Source organism: Artemia franciscana, chromosome 18 (genome assembly GCF_032884065.1).
Source record: "Artemia franciscana chromosome 18, ASM3288406v1, whole genome shotgun sequence".
NCBI classification, from domain to species: domain Eukaryota; kingdom Metazoa; phylum Arthropoda; class Branchiopoda; order Anostraca; family Artemiidae; genus Artemia; species Artemia franciscana.
Window position 1 is genome coordinate 1886909 of NC_088880.1, and position 22573 is coordinate 1909481.

The 22573-nt window shown below is 34.0% G+C and overlaps 1 protein-coding gene across 1 annotated transcript in view; it reads left to right on the forward strand.

Moving 5' to 3' along the window:
* The first annotated feature begins 6799 nt into the window (after positions 1-6799).
* LOC136038979 (uncharacterized) overlaps positions 6800-22573 on the forward strand; it is a 154615-nt gene continuing 138841 nt past the window's right edge. Inside the window, exon 1 of the mRNA XM_065722497.1 lies at positions 6800-6886. Coding sequence (XP_065578569.1) covers positions 6800-6886 — 87 coding nt within the window. The remainder of the gene's footprint in view (positions 6887-22573) is intronic.

Genomic DNA, 22573 nt, shown 5'->3' on the forward strand with positions numbered 1-22573 from the left:
ACAGAACACCAATTGCTATCGGATATATATCCGAGTTGAAGTTGTAGATACAGATGTTTGCAATAAGTGGAAAGGCACTTTAATAGATGATAATAACTGGGACAATGTCAATACATAAAGTGGAACATTGGTATTTTTCCAATTTAACTTTGAGAACCACTTGGGAGAGTTACGTTGCACAGAGCTTGCCATGGAGCAAGATAGTTGGCACGTGATTGGTAAATGAACGTCGTCGATTTTAGAGTCGTCCAAATGAACTATTGATGAAAGTAGAGTTGAATCTGACACAATTACACGATCAAGGTTGGAAGTAAGACCACCACGATTGTGAATATAAGTAAATAGAAGATCTTTATTAGCAAGATGGAATCCTCCGGGTAGTGAATCGAGAAAGATTTCAGATCGGTCAGAATTAGATAATAAGTCACTGTTCATGTCGCCAGCGAGAACCCATTTGGTATTTTGTTTTGAAAGGTCGCTAAGCAGTGTTCGTAGGCGATTACATGCTTGTGAAAAACTAGACAATGACTGCACAGTCTTTTTATTACAGGGGAAATAAATGTTTATAAATGCGGTATCACCACATTTTATCACTAAGATGTTAGCGTCGCTTTGCAATAATATCGGCTGAGTCTTGTGTCTGAAATAGATGGCCAGACCTCCTGATGGTCTACCACGGGTTTTCTGGGCGGCTCTCAAGAAGGTATAATGGGTCCGAAAACGCTTTAGGCTATCAACATTCACTTTAGAGAGAAGGTGCTCCTGTAGAAACACAATATCATTTTCAAGCAGCTCACTAATCAGTAGATCCTTGTCTTTTGTACCATTAATATTAAGGGACACAAAGCTAAACGGAGTTTGAGCATTCATTTATTAGCGTTGTTGAGAGCAGATCGGAGAACTTTGCATTTCAGACTAAAACTTACGTGTTCCATAGTGCAATTTGCACATTTTGGCGAGGCTTGGCAAGGGTTTTCCTTGGAATTCACATGAGGGCCAGAACATCTGGAACACTTGGGATGTGCTGCTGAGCGGGGACAAGCTCTAATCAGGTGATCAGTACTTTGACAGCGAAAGGACGCGGAATGGATTGACGCGGAATGGATTGAAAGGGCGTAGCGCGAAAAATTTCGTACCCAATACGGATCCAGACTCCAGTACCGCGTTCAGAGCGGTTCTGTCGATAAACTCGAGGTGAAAAGTGCGAGAATTGCCGATTTGATTAGCACTAATAAGTCCTTCCACTGAGGCCTCTAAATCAGCTCTTGAATAGTTATGGGGTATTTCACGGACAACAGCTAAAGGCTTTTTATCAATTACTTTGGTTTCAATATTTGGAATGGAGCTAGTAACAGCTGCAGCCAGCTTGTCGGCTGAGCGCTTATCACGTACCATCACAACCCAGCTTCTGCTGTGTGGCTTAGATTTCAGATTTACGATCCCGTCGTGACCATCCAACGTTTCGAGGTTCTTCATGTGAAAGATAGGGTCGCTGAGCTCCGAGGTTGGCTTTCTTACAACGACAGCGTAGGACGGTTTTTTCATGTTTTGAGTAGGGGCTACAAGCTTAGACTGTCCCTCAGTAACCTTGGACGCAATATCACGCAGCTGTTCAAGACAAGAGTTCACCTTGGCACTGAGGGTACTGAAGGCATCAACAGGGATCATTGGCACTTTGCTGGGACATTTGATAACAAAGTCCGGAAGCTTTATGTTCTGGGAATCGCACATTACAACCGAAGAAATAATGTCCGAAGCACAGTTTAATGCAGCATTGGCTCCTACGCGCTTCGATGGGACTTCATTCGGAAAAAGCTTTAAAAAAAGCAATTTACGGGCCTCACAAAGAGAAGAAGACTCGAAGAAATCGGCCATATACTCTTTTTTTGGTTAATAATAATAAAAATATAATAATAATATATCTTTTTAATATATATATATATATATATATATATATATATATATATATATATATATATATATATATATATATATATATATATATATATATATATATATATATATATATATTATGAAAAGAGATATCACCAATGCAACAGCACAAACACATAAAAAAAAAGAGACAGAAGGAGAAAAGGAAGACTATTTTTAAATATTAAATATTACTATTTTAATTTTTTTTATTGCGCCATGAATTTACTCTTTGTTATAGACTGCTTTAGCAAGGAAAACAACTGTTTCTTTTCTTCTTTACTGTCATTCTTAGAACTTAAGTGACCCAATTATCGTGTCCTATGAAGGAAGAGTACCCTAGAGAACCAGGAAGGGGAGGTTGGAAGGTTATTGAGTTTGAACCCCCCCTCCCCCTTGCCGATTATTTTCGTCCAATTCGCAAAAAAGCATTTTTTCCGTTTTTGTATTTTTTGTAGCCCTCCCCCCTACTCTAAACAAAAATACCTCCCCTAAACAAAAATCCTGGAGACGGTACTGAGTAGCATATGTTGTTTTGTTCAATTATTTTGGCAAGTTTAAAACAATTAAATGAAGATTTGAATTTAGTTTAGGTGATATTAATGCTAAAGTAGATTTCAGTGAAAAGGGTATTATGTTACCGAATGGAGAGGAGGTGGGATAACATTAAGAAAACGGTTACATATGTTGCTCCCAAAGGAAGGATCAGTAGGGCACTATATGTCCAGTCATATTTTAATTTTCTCGGTTACACTCTTCATCCTTATTTTGAGAAAAGATTAGCATAAGCTTTCCGCCAATTATCTCAAAAGTGTGAAAATTGCAGATGCGACATATGGGCGTGGAAAAGACGATATTATTCGCAGTATTATGCGAAATACTGCTACGACTACTACTAAGAACAGCACCAGCCTGTACTACTACTACTACTACTACTACTACTACTACTAACAACAGCACCAGCCTGTCTGAGGCCAATACAGCTATGCACGATCATTCTTCGTTCCAATCAATTCAAGGCCTTTCTCTTTACACCCTCCCAAGAAGCAGGGGAAATAAGAGTTACTAAAATAAAAATATTTTATTATATAAAAACAAATTTTGGCTCTGAATCCATTTTCTTGTTCTTGTTTATATTCGAAGTTCAGACATGCTTAAATATTTTCCAAGGAAATTCAAAGAGGGGAACTCAAACCCATTGAATTGAATTTTCCAAGAAAATTGTAAGAGCTGCTTATTTGTTTATGTTCTTTAGCATCGAGGGCCTATGGTTGATAATAATTCATGCAAATCTATTCAAAACAAATATTACGAAACAAGTATAAAATCGATAAAAAATATTTATTAGAATTATTTGTGTTATGTAAAGGTAAAACATTTATCAATGTGTTATTATAATCATTTAGGGCTATTTTATTATTATTTCATTTATTATTTATTATTTAAGACGTTTTTTTTTTTTTTTTTTTTTATACCTGTTTCATAATGTTTGCTTTGCATGGATTTGCATAAATTTATCTTCAACCATTTGCCCCCTGTGCTAAGTAACACAACCAAACACAAGAACTAATCCAAACATTTATTTACCCAAATGGATTGACGAGGCTTTAGGGCTGTTTTATTATTCATATCCTTTACTTTTACTTTATTATTTGTTTTTTAGGGCTTTAGGCCAATTTTTATTATTTTTATTGATTTTTACACTTATTTCAAAACATTTGTTTGGAGTGTGAATTGACTAAATGTATTCTCATTTATTTACCCTCTCTACAGAAAACCTAACCAAGCACAAAAACAAATCTGAATATTTATTTTACCAAATGTATTAGGCGACTTCAGGGCTATTTGACAAGTCGAAAACATCTTGCTTCTCAGTAAGCTCCCCTCGGTGCCAAAGAAAAAGAACATCATAATAAGAGAAGCAATAATTAAAAATTATGCAAACTCAATGTATTAAAAACAGACACTCAGTGAGTCTTTTTTTTTCTTTTTTTTTTATTTACCTAGCCGTTTATTTGAGGAGCTTTGTGAAACAGGCCCATAAACTGATCAAATATTGGCCTATGATTTATTATATGCATATTTATGTCTGTTAGTTCTTTCTTCGTATGAATAATGTCAAATATTTTTCTTGTGTATTCTATTAGTAAGACTGACAGTCTAAAAATAACGGATTTTTTTTTTTCAAACTTTGGCGGTTTCACCGGTTTTATAACTATGATGCTATTGTCAAATTTAACTAAAGGTTTATATACTGCAAAACTGTGTTCACTGAACATTACGATTCTTGAAGTTCCGCCCCCCCCCCCACTAGATTTTCCAAAGGACCTCTTCCCTTTAATATAAAGTAATAAAATTACACTTTTATCTGTTTCAAACCCCCTCCCCCCTACCCCAAAGGTTTGATCTCTCCTGAGGGTTCAATCTTTCTATAACTGGTTGTAAGTGATACCAAATCTAGAAGACATTTGTAGGAATATATACTTACAAAAATATATATGCAAAGTGATCTCTCCTAAGGGTTGAATCTATGTGTAACTGGTTATAAGTGATTACCAAATCTAGAAAACATTTGTAAAAATATACACTTACAAAAATCCATATGCAATTTTGAACCGTCCTTGGTACAAATTAAAATTATCAATTTATTTATTTATCTATAGTTCTTACGAATCTGTAGAATTACGATATAAATGTTACAATGTAGATTTATGAAAATCTACATGAGAAGTTGAAGTAGAAAATCATCATTTTCAAATTATCAAACGAAATTTATCATTTTGTTTATGTATATTAATCATCAATTTAATTATTTATAATAACACATAGCTTCTCACTTTAACAATTACTTAGGTAAATTCAGAGAGCTTCCCTTTTGTATTTTGATTGTCACAGAAAAGCTGTTTTTGGTTAATTTATGTTGAGCCTTTAGAATGTTTAGATTATAAATTAACTTTAATTTCTTTCTCTACTTTCTTCTTTCAATTAAACCAGCTCTTACTGCTTCCTTGGAAAGTGTTTACAACTTCGAGTAAAAGAAAGCAGAGGAAAATGGATTCAGAGCCAACATTATATATAAAATATATTATATATAAATATAAAAAATTATATATATAAAATATAAAATATGTTTATAAATATATAAAAATTAAAAAAAAAATTATTATAAAAATATATATAAATTTTATATAATTATATATTAAATAATATTATATATAAAATTATATATAAAAAATATGTTGTTTTTAGTTTTAGTTTATTTTATTTTTCTCCATGCTTCTTGGGAGGGTGTAAAGAGCCTTGAATTATAATTGGCATAAAGCTTATACTACGCTTTTCTCAAAATAAGGATCAGCAATGTAATCGAGAGAATCAAAGTATGACTGGACATATAGTGCCCTACTGATCCTTCCTTTGGGAGCAAAATAGATAACCGTTTTCTTATTGTTATCCCACCTCGTCCATTCGGTAACATAATACGCTTTCACATAAATTGACTTTAGCAGTGCAAGAAGAATCAGCAGTGTAATCGAGAGAATCAAAGTATGACTGGACATATAGTGCTCCACTGATCCTTTCTTTGAGTAACACAATACTCTTTTTACTTAAATTTACTTTTTAATCGTCGTAGTAGTATTTCCCGTAATAATGGGAATATCGTCTTTTCCACCCCCAGAGGCCGTATCTACAATTTTCACTCTTTTGAGATAATTGGCGTAAAGCTTACGCTAAGCTTTTCTCAAAATGAGGATCAGCAATGTAGTCGAGAGAATCAAAGCATGACAGGACATATATTGCCCCACTGACCACTGCCTTGAGTAACATAATACCCTTTTCATGTAAATTTATTTTAGCATTAATGTCACCTACACTAAAATCAAATCTTCAATTAATTGTTTAAATTTTTCCATAAATAATTGAACAAAACAACGTATGCTACTCAGTGCCGTCACCAGGATTTTTGTTTGGGGGAGGTATTTTTCTTCAGAGTAGGGGGGCTAAAAAAATACAAGAACGGGTAAAAAATTTGCTTATATGCATTTTTTTGCGAGTTGAACGAAAATGATTGGTAAGGAGGGGGGGGGGGAGGTGTTGAAATTCAATAACCTTCCAACCTCTGGATAATTTGCTGATGCTACTATAAATTACCAAGCACCAAAACTTACCTTCCTGGTTCTTTAGGGTACTCTTTCTTCATAGGACACGATAGTTCATAGGACAAGAATGACAGCAAAGGAGGAGAGGAACAATTGTTTTCCGCATTAAACCTGTCTAGTGAATTACCGACGCAATAAAAGTAAAAAATTATTGATAATAATTATATGTGTTATTCCTTGTAAGGGCGAATTAGTACATAGAACGAACGAAAATCGATATCATTTTAAAAATTTTTGTTAATACGACTAAATAGTGTGTTCAGTGTATTAATTTCTGCACAATTGTCATCACATTGGGAAAAAGGGAGGCAAATGCCCAATCAAATGAGAATTAGTGAGTAGTAAGGTATATATATATATATATATATATATATATATATATATATATATATATATATATATATATATATATATATATATATATATATATATATATAATAATAAAAATCATGAAATAATAATAATGATACTATGAAGGCAGCAACTGCATACTATGTCCGTACTGTGGGGTCACACTCACCAACCACCAATAAAATTATATCTGTTATCCTCTTCTCTCCAAAGTTTGGACCTGTGTGCAATATTGGCCTTAGACCATTTTTGGTTTCAATTTTCTCATTTGGGTCTAAACCCTATTCACAAACCCTTGCCCATTTTCTCTTTTGGGTAGAGGTTTCTTAAATATTTTGTTATTGCTTTTTCAGCTGAAAATGGCTCGTTCAGAAGTACCTAGAAGGTCAGAACATCTTTCCAAAGTTGAAGAAATGAGGAACCATATCATTGAACTGGAAAAACAGGTAACTGGTCTATTATCCCCGATATCGATAATTTTTCAGAGGATATCTCCCCTCTGAGGTTATAAAGGCTTAAAAAAGATATCCACATGACTAACGCAGATAGGCTTATTTGACTTTCTGACTATTTGCAAAAATTAATTAAAAAACTTTTTCACAAAATAAGTTTTAAAAGAGTAAAGAGCTTCATCAAACCAAAAATGAGGAGAAATAAAGTCAAGTAATCTTCCAAACGTAAAACTACTAAGAACAACCATAAATAAAGAACTGAAATCCAAAACGAACAGAAATTACAATAAATAACCGAGTCAAACTTAAAACGATGAGAAATTTACATGAGTAGGGCTAACAAACCCCATATCTTGTCAAGACCAGAATATAATTTGCACTTTACTGAAAAAACAAATAACGAACAAACAAATCAATACGGATTGACAGTTTAATATACATATATTGATTTTATCCCTTAAAATCATAATAATTTTGATTTATAAAGTTTATAAAGTTTTAAAGAAATTTAAGGAATTCTCTCCGTTTTAAGGAGACAAGGATTATAGAAAGGTTTAAGGAATAAAGGAAATATTTCTATTGAGGAGGAACTAAACGACAACATACTATACATAAATCTGTGGAGCGGGGAATCAAATTTACGAAAATATATGGTGCAAGGAGCAGGCATTTTTTCAATTTTTTACGGACGCACAAAAAAAAAATATATTTTTCATAGTTAAGGGAGGGCATTTGCCCCTGCTACAAACCACTGTAGGAGGTCAAGTTGTCTTCATTTCTGTAAATGAGGGTAAACATATCCTGCTCCTAGAGTAACAGCAAGTGATGAAGAGTGGGCTGACAACTGGCCAGGTGCCGCCAGTTGGCACCAATAGATCCGGGCCTAGGGACGCACAATGCCGAGGGATACAAATAAAAACACTGAGCGATTTTTTTTTCTTAACAAAAACTGGACTGATATGATCTGTCGTCAAAATGGCAGGTACACTTTGCTGCTGCGCTGTCTATTTATAGAAAACTGATTTTAAAACAGAATTAAAATCCCTGAGCCACTTATAGACTGTCAGATGTCTCCCAAGACATCGCTCGGTATCAACTCAAAACAAATTTTTGCGCGAATAGCTTGCTTTCGTTGAATTCCCACGCTAATTTTCGCTAAGATATTGAGTAGAAACTTTCCAACTATTCCTAGTATATAACCAGTCGCTTCACTAACTCTTTCTTTGATAAAAAGTCTTGATAAAATGTCGTTAAACATATACCTTATGTTTTCTTTGTTATGTTTTCTTTTCTGTTATCTTTCTTGCTCTTGGTTTTCTTGCTCTTTCGTTTGTTATGTTTTCAAGAGCCAAGATTACTCTTGGCTCATCATTCACCAGTTGCCTTCTGTTCTGGGCTTTTACTATCCCCGAACTTTCGGGTATTTTCCCGTAAATTGCTTGGACCTAGGGGCGCAAAAGGCTTAAATCTGACCCTGGCGTGCAGCCCCCTGATGGCGGTTTATTTATATTTTGCACAATAAAGAATTCCTGTTGAGAAAACACCCTTAAGCTTTGGCTGCGAGTGACGTCTTGAATACCCTAAGCTCTGACCCTGATCTGATTGTTTACGCTCCCTTTTATTGATTTTCTTACAAGTTTTGATCGCATGACGGCCAATAAATATTTCTTTTTTACTTTTCTTTGTTTAAAGAGAGGCCTACTTAAAAGTCGATTCCTTTAGTAAGTTCCTTTTACAAGTTTAATTAACACGGTGAAACAAGGAGTCAGGAACAATGGGATTGGTAAAAAGGTGAATTATAAAATCAAAAACTTTCCTATTGTCTTACTCTCTTTTGTTCGTACTTAAAATTCAATTTTCCGCCTAAAGTTTCTTAATTAAAAATTAATTGAATAGTATTCATCAAAGTCTCATTGATATGCACTTAATTTAGGTTAGTACCCCTCTCGGGAAGTATGGAACAGTTTATATAAACTTGGACTTTTCAAAAATAGAATTCTCTGGTATGTCTCTGGCAAGGCCGTATCCAGATTTTTTTTACAGGGGAGGGTTACAAATAAAACTTTACAAAACGCATCAAAAGTTTGTTTGTATGCATTTTTGCTACCTTTTTACGGTTCAGACAAACATTCTAGGGAAGGGGGGCTTAAACCCCCTAACCCCGCCCCTTTTGGATATGGCCTTGGTCCCTGACTATGATTAAATAAAAAAAACAATTTTTTTCAAATGAAAGTAAGGAGCGACATTAAAAATTAAAACGAACAGAAATTACTCCGTATATGAAAGGGGCTTTTCTTCCTCAACGCCCCGCTCTGTACGCTAAAGTTTGACTCTTTCTCTTAGCTCTACTTTTTAAAAAAAGGAAAAAAACTTTAGCGTAAAGAGCGGGGCGTTGAAGAAGAAAAGCCCCTTTTATATACGGAGTAATTTCTGTTCGTTTTAAATTTTAATGTCGCTCCTTACTTTCATTTTAAAAAACTTGTTTTTTTATTTAATTTCTGGACATTTTTTAATTCATGCATGTTTTGACATTGGCTCTCCGCACATAAATAATTAAAACGAAATTTGCATATTAATTTTCTTTTTGGCTAAATGGCTTTCTCATAGTTTTAATCAGAAGATTTTGAGAAAAAAGGATAGAGGGAGGAAGCCTAGCTGCCCTCTAATTTTTTGATTACTTAAAAGGGCAACTAGAACTTCTGATTGTTTTACGAGCATTTTCATTAGTAAAAAATATACGTAATTTACGAATTAACTTGGGTAACGAACTTCTATGTTCGTATATTTTTATTGCGTATATGAGGGAGTTCACTCCTCGTCGATACCTCGCTCTTTACACTAAAGCTTAAATTCTGTCCCAATTCCTTAAGAATGACCCTTGAATCACAAAGGCCGTAGAATAAATAGTTGAAATTACTAAAAATACTTTCGTGTAAAGAGCGAGGTATTACGAAGAGGTAAACCCCTCATATGCGCAATAATTTCTCCTCTTTTTAAGTTTTTATGCTGCTCCTCACTTTCAGTAGAAAAAAACTTCTCATATTTATTTTTTCCTTGTTTTTTTAAATAATGCAAAAAAATTCTGCGCCCCCTTCATTGAAAGTCTCTTCCTCCATGAGAAGTTTTTCCACGGAAAGATCCTCCCGCGTAACCCCCTTCCACCTCGACTCTCCCTCCCAAACCAAAAAAAAAATCTCCCTGAAAACGTCCGTACACTTCCCAGTAACCATTACTATATGTAAACACAGGTCAAAGTTTGTAACTTGCAACCCCTCCCAGGGAGACTGCGTGGTAGTAAGTCGTGCCCAAAGACATATTTATTAGGTTTTTTGACTAAGGTGAATAAAATGGCTGTCTCAGAATTTTGATCCGGTGACTTTGGGGAAAAATGAGCGTGGGAGGGGGCCTAGGTGCCCTCCAATTTTTTGGTCATTTAAAAAGGGCACTAGAACTTTTAATTTCCGTTAGAATGAGCCCTCCCGCGACATTCTAGGACGACTGGGCCGATATGATCACCCCTGGGAAAAAAAACAAAAAAAAAACAAACAAATAAACACGCATCCGTGATTTGTCTTCAAATCACGCCTGGATTCAATTCATCTTCAGGGGTGATATAATCACCCCTGAAAAAAAAAAAAAAAAAAAAAAAATAACAAATAAACACGCATCCGTGATTTGTCTTCTGGCAAAAAATGCGAAATTCCACATTTTTGTAGATAGGAGCTTGAAAGCTCTACAATAGGGTTCTCTGATACGCTGAATCTGATGGTGTGATTTTCGTTAAGATTGTATGACTTTTAGGGGGTGTTTTCCCCTATTTTCGAAAATCAGGCAAATTTTCTCAGGTTCGTAACTTTTGATAGGTCAGACTAATCTTGATGAAAGTTATGTATTTGAATTCAGCATTAAAATGCGATTTTTTTTATGTAGCTATTGGTATCAAAATTCCGTTTTTTAGAGTTTTGGTTACTATTGAGCCGGGTCGCTGCTTACTACAGTTCGTTACCACGAACTGTTTGATATTTTTACTTAAAATTACGAGAAATATTTTTATTGTTTTGCCTTCGTGATTACTAATTATTGGAAAGTCTGGCTAATAGTAATCCATTGAAAACTCAAAATTTAACTTAGAGAGGATTGTGGTTAAATGTTCTTGGTTCCTTATTCTGCTGCATTCCACTTAATATGATCTGACAACACTGCTCTGAAGTTCAGCCCTTGGTAATGAAAGTGAGACAATCCTCCTAACAGAGGTAATCCTGATTAAATCTTTTCAGATTACTTCAAAAGGATTATCTGGGGCGTAATTTCGTCAAAATCTTTAGCGGAATGATAAAGTTGGCGCCAATTTTCCCAAATTAAGTGAAAATCACAATGAAAGCTGAAATATAAGCCATACAATCCATAAAGGTTTTAACACTAAAGGATTTAAACACTAGAGGATTTAACTTGAGGATTTAAACAACACTAAACAGCAGAACAACACTAAAGGATTTAACCACTATAGTGAACTGACCCGTTTCTCTGGATGCTTGAATTATGCAGGTTTATCTTAGTTTTGACAGGATTTTGAAGACACTAAATTTCAGCTGGGGGGGCAGCTTCGGTCTGGGGTCAAACCAAGGTCTTGGAGGGACAGTTGCCTTCTCTCCATCCCATAGCAAATTACGCCCCTACTCAATATATGTGTTAGGAAATACCTTGACTAGTAGCACATAACTTTTCTTTGACTTTCTTTTTGTTTAAAAGGAGGCACTTAGAAGTTGATCTCTTTCATTAGTTTATGTTGGTTATAATTTAGTTTAATCATTAGTTTAAGAGGAAGAAAATAGAGGACAAGAACAATGGGATTGGTAGAAAGTAAGTTGCAAAACGAAAAGCTTTTCTTGTTTCGTTTCAGTCAACTTAAAAATCAATTTTCTCGTGTTCCTTAATTAATAGTTAATTCAACTGTTGTAGTTGAAGTCGTCTTCGTATGCTCTGTAATTAGGTTATTCAAAATGCCCCTCCTCAGCAGTGCAATAAAATTTATGTTCTAACTTTTTCAAGAATGGAATTCTTTGCTTTGTCAGTGGCTGTGCTATCTTTAATTAAGATATAAATGAGGCTTTTTACGATATATACAGGAACATGCAAAGGGATTTCGATTACAGGGAGAGGGTAGCAGTAAAAAAAAGATTGATGATTTGAATAAACATGTCCATTAATTCGCTAAAGTGTAGGATTCCAGGGGGGAAGCTTTGAGGGCCTCCCTTTTCAGTATCCGGGTCTGTATATATGTTCAAGGTCTTCATTATAATAGCAATCAAATACACAATTTTACACATACTACTCTTGCCTGTTTTTCTTATTAAATAAATAATATTGTCATGCCACTCAAGCCTACTGGAAAACACACGTTCATTCAAGACAATACTTAATAATACCTTAGTAATACTTAGTAATATACTTAGTAATTACTTAGTAATACCTTAGTACTATAAAAACTTAGTAATACCAATTATCATGTTTACAGTGGGCATATGATAAAGCTTTTTTTTTCTTGTAATGCGTCCACTTACTCGAAGATAAACAATGTGCAAAAATTTTAGTATTTAAAAAAGACAAGGAGCTTTTTTGGCGAAATACCACTCTTTGAAACATTGAAACTTCTATTTGGCTCTTTTTATTACCCTCAAAAACGTTTTTGAGTTTTGAGTTTTGAGTTTTGAGTTTTTTAATTTGAGTTTTGAACGTTTTGAGTTTTTTAAGAACGTTTTGAGTTCTTACAGTGCTTGTAAGAGTTTAGCGTAAAGAGAAGGGGTTTCATTAAGTTTGACTTAGGATTTTCATTTATTAAGTAGCGACGTACTTCCCTCCAAAGCTCCATAAAATGTTGTAAGAACTTCTTCAAAATGGAATCCGACGTTACGTTACTGGCTATGATAATTTACGAAAAAGGACACTCTGTAGAAATAGAGTCCTTTCACCAGTTAATTGAGAGGTCAAGGATAATGAGAAGGGGGCGGTGGTGATGAAATTGGGTTAAAGGAAAACAATTTTCTTTTGTTCTCTGTTCTTCATTGTACTCTGACTGAAATTTAATTTTCTGGTCTTTATTCCGAGAATACTTGTCATTAACCATACCCGAGTCCTTGTGGTGGTCTTTGTTTTAACGTAACTCTGTTTCAAGGATTGTAGATTATACCAAGTAGAGGGTAAAATTAACTTGCTTTTTTTTTGTTGTAAAAGATTTTCTAGAGACGCGTAATTTTTTTTTAGAAACTAATTAATTTCGAATTAATGGTTTTTATTTAAATTTGAAACCGCTTTGAAAATCAACATGCGGTATGTTATAATCTTAAATGTTACCTTTATCTTAGATAAGGTAAACAAGTAGGCAATAATGACAAAGACCACCTTTTCCGTTGTATGAAATTTAAAAAGATAGGGTATTTGTGTATTATAGTGACCAAAACCAAGAAGTGAAGTTAGGTTAATTTTAATGAAATATATAAAAATCTGATGAAAATATAATACTTTTGAAACAAAATTATGTAAACTACAACAGAGAATACGGAAAGCAGGCTGCCCAGAACGCATCAAATGCCTAACCAACTCTATTTATTAAATATTTAATAAAAATATACCTACATAGTAGTTTATCTCACTCAGTCCTAGCTAATTATCTTCTAATGCACACAGAGAAATCGGTTTTACAATAGATCCAGAACAACAATGTAGTCGCTAAAATACAATAGTACCGAAGATAGTGTGGAGTTTTATGAAAATAGCGATTAAAATACTATATACTGCTTAAGTGGAAATTCCGGCTATATTTTGGGTTATAGCCCATTGTGAGTGCGTTATGTGATGACTTTGTTTGTTTGTATTAATGTTTTTGAATGGCTTGCCTTGCTTTAATCGTTTCGATCAAAGGTTCAAATTAAAACGTTTAATTGTTTTGTCGCTATTCTCTTTTTTTGTTGCGTTGCGGTTTTTTTGTGTGAGTTAAATATACTATACTGTACTAATTAATATACTGCTATTGGTTATATAGCCGAAATATTCAGTTAGGTTGTATATTATATTTTATTCACTGTCTTCAGAAAAGTTTTTGCTGTCTTCTTATATTACATACGTATATCAGAATTTTCCGTGGAGGAGGAAATAATATTTCGGCTGGGGCAACAATAAAAACATATTTTATTTAACAGATTGAATAAGAAGAGGCCACAAGTTTAAAAAAATGATGTTGGTAGGATCGTGAGCCCTTAGCCTCTCAGCTTACGTCTCTGTACTATACCTTAGTTCTCCTCGTTCCTCCAAAGGCACGCTTAGGGGGGGGGGATGAGTAGCACCTAATATTTTATCCAATGCGACGTTGCGTATATGTCCTCCTACTCTAGGATGAGACTCATCTGAAGGGCTTCCTAGACTTCTATACACTTGACTGTATCTAAAGGGGGTACAAATAAGTTTAAAGCACATTAAAAATGTGCTTTTATATATTTTTATTAGGTTTTTTCGAGCCGGACAAATATTCCGAGGAGGGGAATTCAAAACCCCTACCCGCGTGGTTACGGCCTTGACTATAAATTAGCCTAATTCAATCTTATGTCACTTATTTATATTCAAGTGTAAAAATATACGAAAGCAAAAACCTCAGAATAGAAACTAACGAGGCAGGTTACTAATTATTGAAATGTTCTATATAATAACTAAATAAATAAAGAAAAAAAATACATTGCGGGCATACAGTTCTTTACTTTACTGTTGATACATTAATAACTAAGAATTGTTTTCACTGAGGTATCAAAACTACAAATTTGATTATTCATACCAGCAAGCATGAAATTCCATAAAAAGAAATCACTTGAAAAAAAATCATTAAAAAGAAATTTCCGCAGAAGCGAAATTGCATGTCGTTTTAAATATATATTTGTATATTTCCCTGTATAATTTATAAATACATGTAATTTCTAAATGTACCTTTTGAATGTATGTTTCTAATACCACGTACATTCTTCATTGTATTAAATAAAAAAAAACAACTTTTTTACACTTTTTTTTAAGAAGTGACATTAAAACTTAAAACAAACAGAAATAATTCCGTATATGAAAGGGGCTGTCCCCTCCTCAACGCCCTCTCTTTACGCTAAAGTTTGACTGTTTCTCACAACTCTACTGTTTAAAACAATAAACAACTTCAGCATAAAGAGCGGGGCGTTGAGGAGGGGACAGCCCCCTTCATATACGGAATAATTTCTGTTCGTTTTAAGTATTAATGTTGCTCCTTACTTTTAGTTAAAAAAACTTTCGTTTTTATTTAATTTCTTAACGCTTTTAAATTAATGCAGGTTTTGAATTTGGTTCACCGTATATGCATAATCAAAACAAAATTTGCATATTAATATTACTTTTTTAACTAATAATAAGCTTATAATGATCTTTGATTTTTGATTAAGTTGTTAATTTTTAAGTTTAATTTTGTTCTAGCTATTTAACAATGACTCCCTAATCACAAAGGCTGTTTAATTAGAATAATAACCTCTTTTAAAAGTTAAAAAATAAATTTAAGCGTAAGAGCGGGCTAATAAGGCGAGGCAACCCCTCTCATATACGTAATATTTTCTGTCCGTTCTAAGCTTTAATGTTGCTTCTTACTTTCAGTTGAAAAAACTTGTTTTATGTAATTGCTGATCGTTTTTAAATAGCGTCGGGAAATCTAGTGCCCCCCCCCCCCTTCATGGAAAATTTCCCTCGCCATGAGAAATTTCTCCATAGAAAGATTCTCCCACCTAATTTAAATTAGCGATATTTGCGGAGCTAATTTTGTAAGGCATTAGTAACAGAACAGCGAAAGAGGTTTAAAATATTTTTATGAACATGAAAGTCACAAGTTGAGCAATTCTCAAATGACTGAAATGAATAAAAGAAAAAATCTTTAAAATATATAGGTAATGATTTATGTTCGTTTTAAGTTTTCATGTTACTCCTTGCATTCAGTTAGAAAAACTTTTTTTTTGTTATTCAATAACAACCACAAGCCGAAGACATACAATATCTTTGGGTTATTATCACATAAAAACATAGTTATGAAGCTGCTTAAGATAAAAAAACCTAAGATTGGCTGGAAAATACAACAAATAAATTATTGTTTATATCGGCTATTATTTAACAAAATTCGAACTGCAACGTAAATAACGAGGCATTGACAATGGGGCGAACTTCCTCATATACGTAATATGAGGGTTTTTTCCCCTCGTCAATACCTCGCTCTTTACGCTAACGGTAGAATTGTGCTCCAATTCTTCAAGAATGACCCCTGAATCACAAAGGCCGTTAAATTAGAATAAATAGCTCTTTTGAAACTACTAAAAATACTTAGCTTAAAGAGATAGGTATGGACAAGGGGAAAAACCCCCTCATATACTACTGGGAAATCCAGCGCCCTCTTCACGGAAGTTCTCTTCCCCCAAGGGAAATTCCTCAATGGAAATATTCTCCCACGAACCCAATCCCCCCGTACTTCTCCCTATCAGAAAAAATCCCCTTTAAAACGTCTGTATACTTACCAATAACCAATACTATATGTAAACAATGGGCAAAATTTATAACTTGTAGCCCTTCCCTCGGGGACTGTGGGGGATTAAGTCGTCTTCAAAGACTATGCTGAACAAATGGCTATATTAAAATTTTACTCAGGTGACTTTGGAAAAAAAAAGAGCGTGGAAGGGGGCCTAGTTGCCCTCCAATTTTTTCGGCCTCTTAAAAAGGACACAAAACTTTTAATATCCGTTAGAATGAGCCCTCTCCTGATATTCTAGCACCACTTGGTCGATCCGATCACTCCTGGAAAAAAAGTATCCGTGATCTTTCTTCTGGCAAAAAATACAAAGTTCTACATTTTTGCAAATAGGAGCTTGAAACTTCTACAGTAGGGCTCTTGATGGTGTGATTTTCATTGAGATTCTATGACTTGTAGGGGGTGTTTCCTCCTTTAATCGAAAATAAGGCAAATCTTCTCAAGCTCGTAACCTTTGATGGTGAAACTAAACTTAATTGAACTTATATTTTTGAAATCAGCATAAAAATCCAATTCTTTCCGTTTTTTCGAGTTTAGGTGACTATTGAGCGGGAATGCTCCTTACTTACAGTTCTTTACCAGGAACTGTTTGATTCCAAAGGTGCCATCTGATCCAACTAGTAGGGTATTAAATAAATTCTCGTTACGAAAAATAATTCATGTATAGGCTACAGTTTTTGTTTTAATTATTTAGGGGAAAGGGACCTTTGGAGCAATTTTGAGGGACCTCCCCCATTCAAGATCGTATGAATAATCCAACTTCTAGTTTTGCTGCTTCACAAGCTGCTGAAATGAAAAGAGTAGAATTACTTATTCTTTTATTGTTACTATTTATGACGTAGTTTTTAAGAAGGGCGTGGAGTCCCATGAATCTTTAACAGGGAGAATCTTTAGTTTTCAGTAGTCGAAGATCGTTGAATGACCCTTTACAGGTACATGTAAAAAAAGTGAAGGGTGCAAATTCTTTACAAGATTTATTAGAGTGAAATAGCAATACGAAGAAAAAGGAAAAACCTATATCTAAATGAACTAAAGAATAAAATGAATTTTTCCCTGCTACTTGGACACTTATTTCCTCTGTTTCCTAAAATATTTTGGACTATAAAACTAACATTCTTGGTATGTTGATGTCATGTTCTTCTTATTCTAGGATTTGTCTTTGTTTCTAAGTTGAATTTGCAGTGAAACTTATTTCTCTAAGAAAAGTTTTGTCAAAACTTTTCTAGCAATCGATTTCACCAAAGTTAGAAATGTTATTTAGAGGCGTCTCAAAGCATTTTAAGGAAAAATTTTCTTCGGTTGGAGATGCTGACCAAGAATTCACTTTATGCACTGGAGATAATAATAATAATAATAATAAAAACATGTGGGGATGTAAAGAATTTTTCTGATGTTATATTTTTAGCACTATTTTTTTCAATTTGTTTGGACTATAGGGGGTTAGAAATCGATCTAATACGGATTACCTTATCTGTCACGCGTGCAGTTATCTTTGTTCAGTTATCCTGTTCTGCATGGAACACACAGAATACAGTTTTTGCACTTTTGCTAAGGGGCTGATGATAATTATAAGACTATCGACTGTTGCTGTCTTATGAAGCATTGGTTCCTGCTGATTTCCTCACCTATCATGTGGGGTAAAAACCCATCAAGCTTATAAAAATCAGAAAAATAAAAACATTTCCTGATAGGGGGATGGTGCAAAATCGAAGTAATGCGACAAAATAAAACAGCGGGTGAATTATATAAAAAAATATAGAGAATAATTGGTAAAGTTTCGACATTTCAAAGAGAGGGTCGGGCAAGAATCGTACCCGGTAAGGTTCTATTCCGGGCAAGTAGTGATCACTATCGATGCTTGGGATACATCAGAGTTACTTGTGATGCCGCAAATTGGGCAGAAAATGAAGTCAAATTGAGGCATCTAACACAAAAGATTTAAGCAAGTCTGATTATTTCCCGCTTTTTGTGCAACTCAACTGATTTTGTGACAAAGACTGTGTGATGTGCAGGCTTCCCACTTGTTCTGTTTAAAGAAAGTTCTGTTTTAATGAAAGTTCGGTTAATAAAAAAAAAGTTAAAATTAATGAAAAAATAAATTAATTGTCATTAATAAAATAATGTGGTTCAATGTGGTTTAATTAATAAAATAATGTGGTTTAATGTAATTATTGATAAAATAATGAAAACAATTAAAAAAATTGAAAAATTAAAAATTTAAAGAAAGTGCTGTTATAGCTCTGTTCAGTTAAAGCAACGAAATCCTATAGGCAAGTGTGTCTTCTCCTGATGAACCCTTATGTTGGGTGGTCGTCTTTGAACTATTTGTTTAATTTATAGTTTTAAATATTCGGTATATGACGACTTGTACTTTCTTACGACACGACTGCCTGTCCAAGGACTATTCTTTGCGGTTGATTGTGTATGGCTCTGCTGTTTGACCTATATAATTGGATATATGAGTAGGGTTAAGGCCTCTCTCAAGTACTTATCTATATTGATTACTAAACTAGGAAAACAGACTTCCTTTTTCCTTCTGTCTTTCTTTTTGTTTATATATATATATATATATATATATATATATATATATATATATATATATATATATATATATATATATATATATATATATATATATATATATAAATAAAATGCAATTACATTATATGTCTCAGATCAAAATATATGTCGAAACATTTTTTATACATGATAATAATCCAAATACATTCAAGTACGGGATATGCGTGTGCCCGTACATTTTTCCCATTCTGTGCTCTGATAAGCTCAGGATGCATTTTTAGTCCTTTAAAATTAAAACAGATTTAAAACCTAACCTAAAATTCGCTGTGTAGCACACCAATTTGGGCAGTTGGAGCACTTTAGGAAGTGACCTTGGTGGCAACCCTGGCGGTGTAGTGTATTTGAATGGTAAAACTGCCTCGTGTCCTCTATATAGACCGGTTTCCTACGTTCCCGGCTTTTTACGAAAAAGAAGAAGAGAAAGTTGTTTCTTTTTTCCCCTTCGACAGGGTTTATTTTTCCCTTGACATAACACAACATCATTGTAGATGGAATGAAATAGAATGGTGTATTGAATGAAATGGAATGAAATGGAATGAAAATTTCGAAACGAACTGGTAAACTTGGCTTCTTGTCGCTGTTGATTGCCCTTGAACCTGGATTTGTCATCCTAAATTACCCTTTCCGCTCTTTCTCGAGATCTAATGATGTGGCCTTTTTTTGAATTAAAATAGTTTCGGCCTGATTTCCGTCATTAGTGCTACTGCGATTAGTCTATGTGTCTCCCCAAGGACGTGAATTTATTGACTCTGGTTTGCATGAAAATAGGGACGGGATACACTTTAGGAAAGCTAATATATCCATAGCGTTGTGCGTACTTCCTAAGACTCATGAGCGTAGACAAGTCTTCAATAGGGCTTGGTTTTGTTAAATTTATTTTACATAACTATACGGTTTTAAAGCTCTTTCTCATTACTTCCTCCATAACATTATTATGGGAAACTGGGTATGATGGATAGTTTACGTAAAAAAAAACTAGTAGAATCAAGCACCATCGTGGGAGGGGGGCATCGCGGATCGGATACCCCCGTGATTTTTCCGGTGCCCTCTTTGGTTTTTTCTCTTTTTTTACACATTTTTAAGTAATTTTATCGATTTGGTCAGTTATTGGCCCCTGTGTCACATTTCCCCCTCCCCAGGATTTAGATCTAGATCCGTCTCTGCAAACACTTTATAAACGTGAGTCCCTTCAGCTGGCTGCTTAGAACATTTGGTTGTTGGATTTTGTTACCTGAAGAATCGAGACCAATAATCTTTTCGGCAACATCGTGTCAATTAGGCGGGTGTTGACAAAAACGGCTTGTTTAAAAAGCCCAATCGCTTACAAATAGTTTTAGAGGGAGTCAAATTCACGGAATAGTGAAGAACATAGGATTAAATGAGAATTCTTGGAAAAATCTTGATGCTTTTATAGTAGAGGTCCTCTAACCATCCTATCTTCCCGTCAACTTTTTTAAGAAGGGCTGTGGCAACTGTTTGAAATTTGAAGTCTCTACTGTGGCAACATTTGTCGAGAAGTCTCGACGCAAATTTATATAAGGTACTTTAAGGCCAAAGTCCTTGTATTGATAGATTCTGCGTTAACTCCGTGTTTTTCGGGGGGAGCCAAGAAAAATAGCTTCCAACAAACAAATTCGAACTTCGGCGAAAAGAGCGAGGTATTGCTGAGGGGCAAACCCCCTCATATTACGTATATGAGGGGGTTTCTTCCCCTCATCAGTGCTTCGCTCTTTACGTTAAAGTTAGAGTTGTTAAATAATGGCAGGTATAAACAATAATTTGTTTGTATTATTTTTCGGCCAATCTTAGCATTTAATATTATCTTAAGCAGCTTCTTAACTATGATTTTTGTGTGATAATAAACCAAAGATACCATAGACTTTCGGCTTGTGGTTGTTACTAAAAAAAAAAGTTTCTTCCGACTCAAAGTAAGGAACAACATAAAAACTTAAAACGAATAGAAATTATTACGTATATGAGGGAATTTTCCCCCTTCTCAGTACCTCACTCTTCACGCAATTGTTTGACTTTTTGTTCCAATTATCTAAGAATGACTCCTGACACACAAGGACTGTTTAATTAGAATAATAAGATTTTTTACAAATTCACCAACACTTTAGCGTAGTAGATTTCTAATTAATTTTTTAAATCTTAAGATTATCATGTATTCAACAAAGTTTAAATCTCGATATGTCTATCGCGCACAAATGGATGCCATGTATCAAAATAAGTATAAAAATGCTCTGCGGTATATATAGCAGTTTACACAATTTTATGGACAAATATATGCAAATCCTATGCAAAAACTTATCTTTTTTTGTGACCAATTGGTATGGAGAGGGTGAGAAATTCCGAAGCAATATCATAGTTGCATTCTGTTTCCGTGGTTAACTCAAGTTTTGTGGATTTCCACTTTTTTTCAACATTTTATTTGTAAATTTTTGAAAAAAAAATTCGATCCACTGATTCAAACTGAGAATTTAGAAACCTGTCTATACCAGCTAGATAAAAACAACACATAATTATTTGTCTTCTTGTATAAACAATTTTTAGCAAATCTATTCATCTTCAATGATTACTCCGACCTTGTAAGTAGTATTTCGACTCATTTACTTAGTTTTAAGTATATACTTATATGAACCTTTATTAAAGTTTTAAAGAGTTTGGCCTTTTATTTAATGTTTTAGGATATGAGGTGATATGTCATATAAAGCAAAGCTTTAATTAGATGAAATTAGGCAGTAAAGTGGTAGCCATTACTCACCAAAATCGAAAACTTAAATTAATAATTTTTATACTTCTTATACATTTACTTTCTATTATACAAATCCTTTATAAAACAACAATGTTTTAAAAACCACCTGGCTTCGTAAAAAAAGCAAACCCAAAAAACCAAAACAGACAGCAAAAAAAAAAGAAAATAATGATATCAATTTCTTCGCCTCAGTGCTATAGCAAGACATGAAAACAAATATTTGACAGTAAAAAGAAGTAAATAATATGCTTTTCAGCCCCGTTGTGACAGTACAATCCTGAAATATCATTTCAATAGCCTAAAGAAGTTAGGATTTAAAATTTTCCTCCTTTTTATTACGAAATGAAGATTTTCGCCTCCCAGTTGGCTTTTGTGGTCATACGAACAGATTCCATTGATACATTTAAATTGAATTAAATACTTTTTGGTGGTATGCGTCATTAGTAGAATCTAACAGAGACCGCACGAAGTAACTGAAACCTTGTTTGTAAAAAGAAACAGTCTTAATAATTAAAAACTAAACTATTAAAATCCAATTCCAAATAAAATAAATATCATCCCAAACCAGAGCAAGCAGTCACAACCACAAATTCACCACTACGTCAGGCCCCCCCTGGATTTGCCGCAGTTGAAGCATATTCAAAAATTGTAAAAGACTTACTAAATTAAAAACTTGAGGCTTTTTCTCAGAGAAGTCATCAGTGCCATCTGCTGAGTTGTGTCTTTGTTTTACTGCTGTTGCCCTGGTTTCATTGCCTTTTTTGGTTTTAATTTGTAG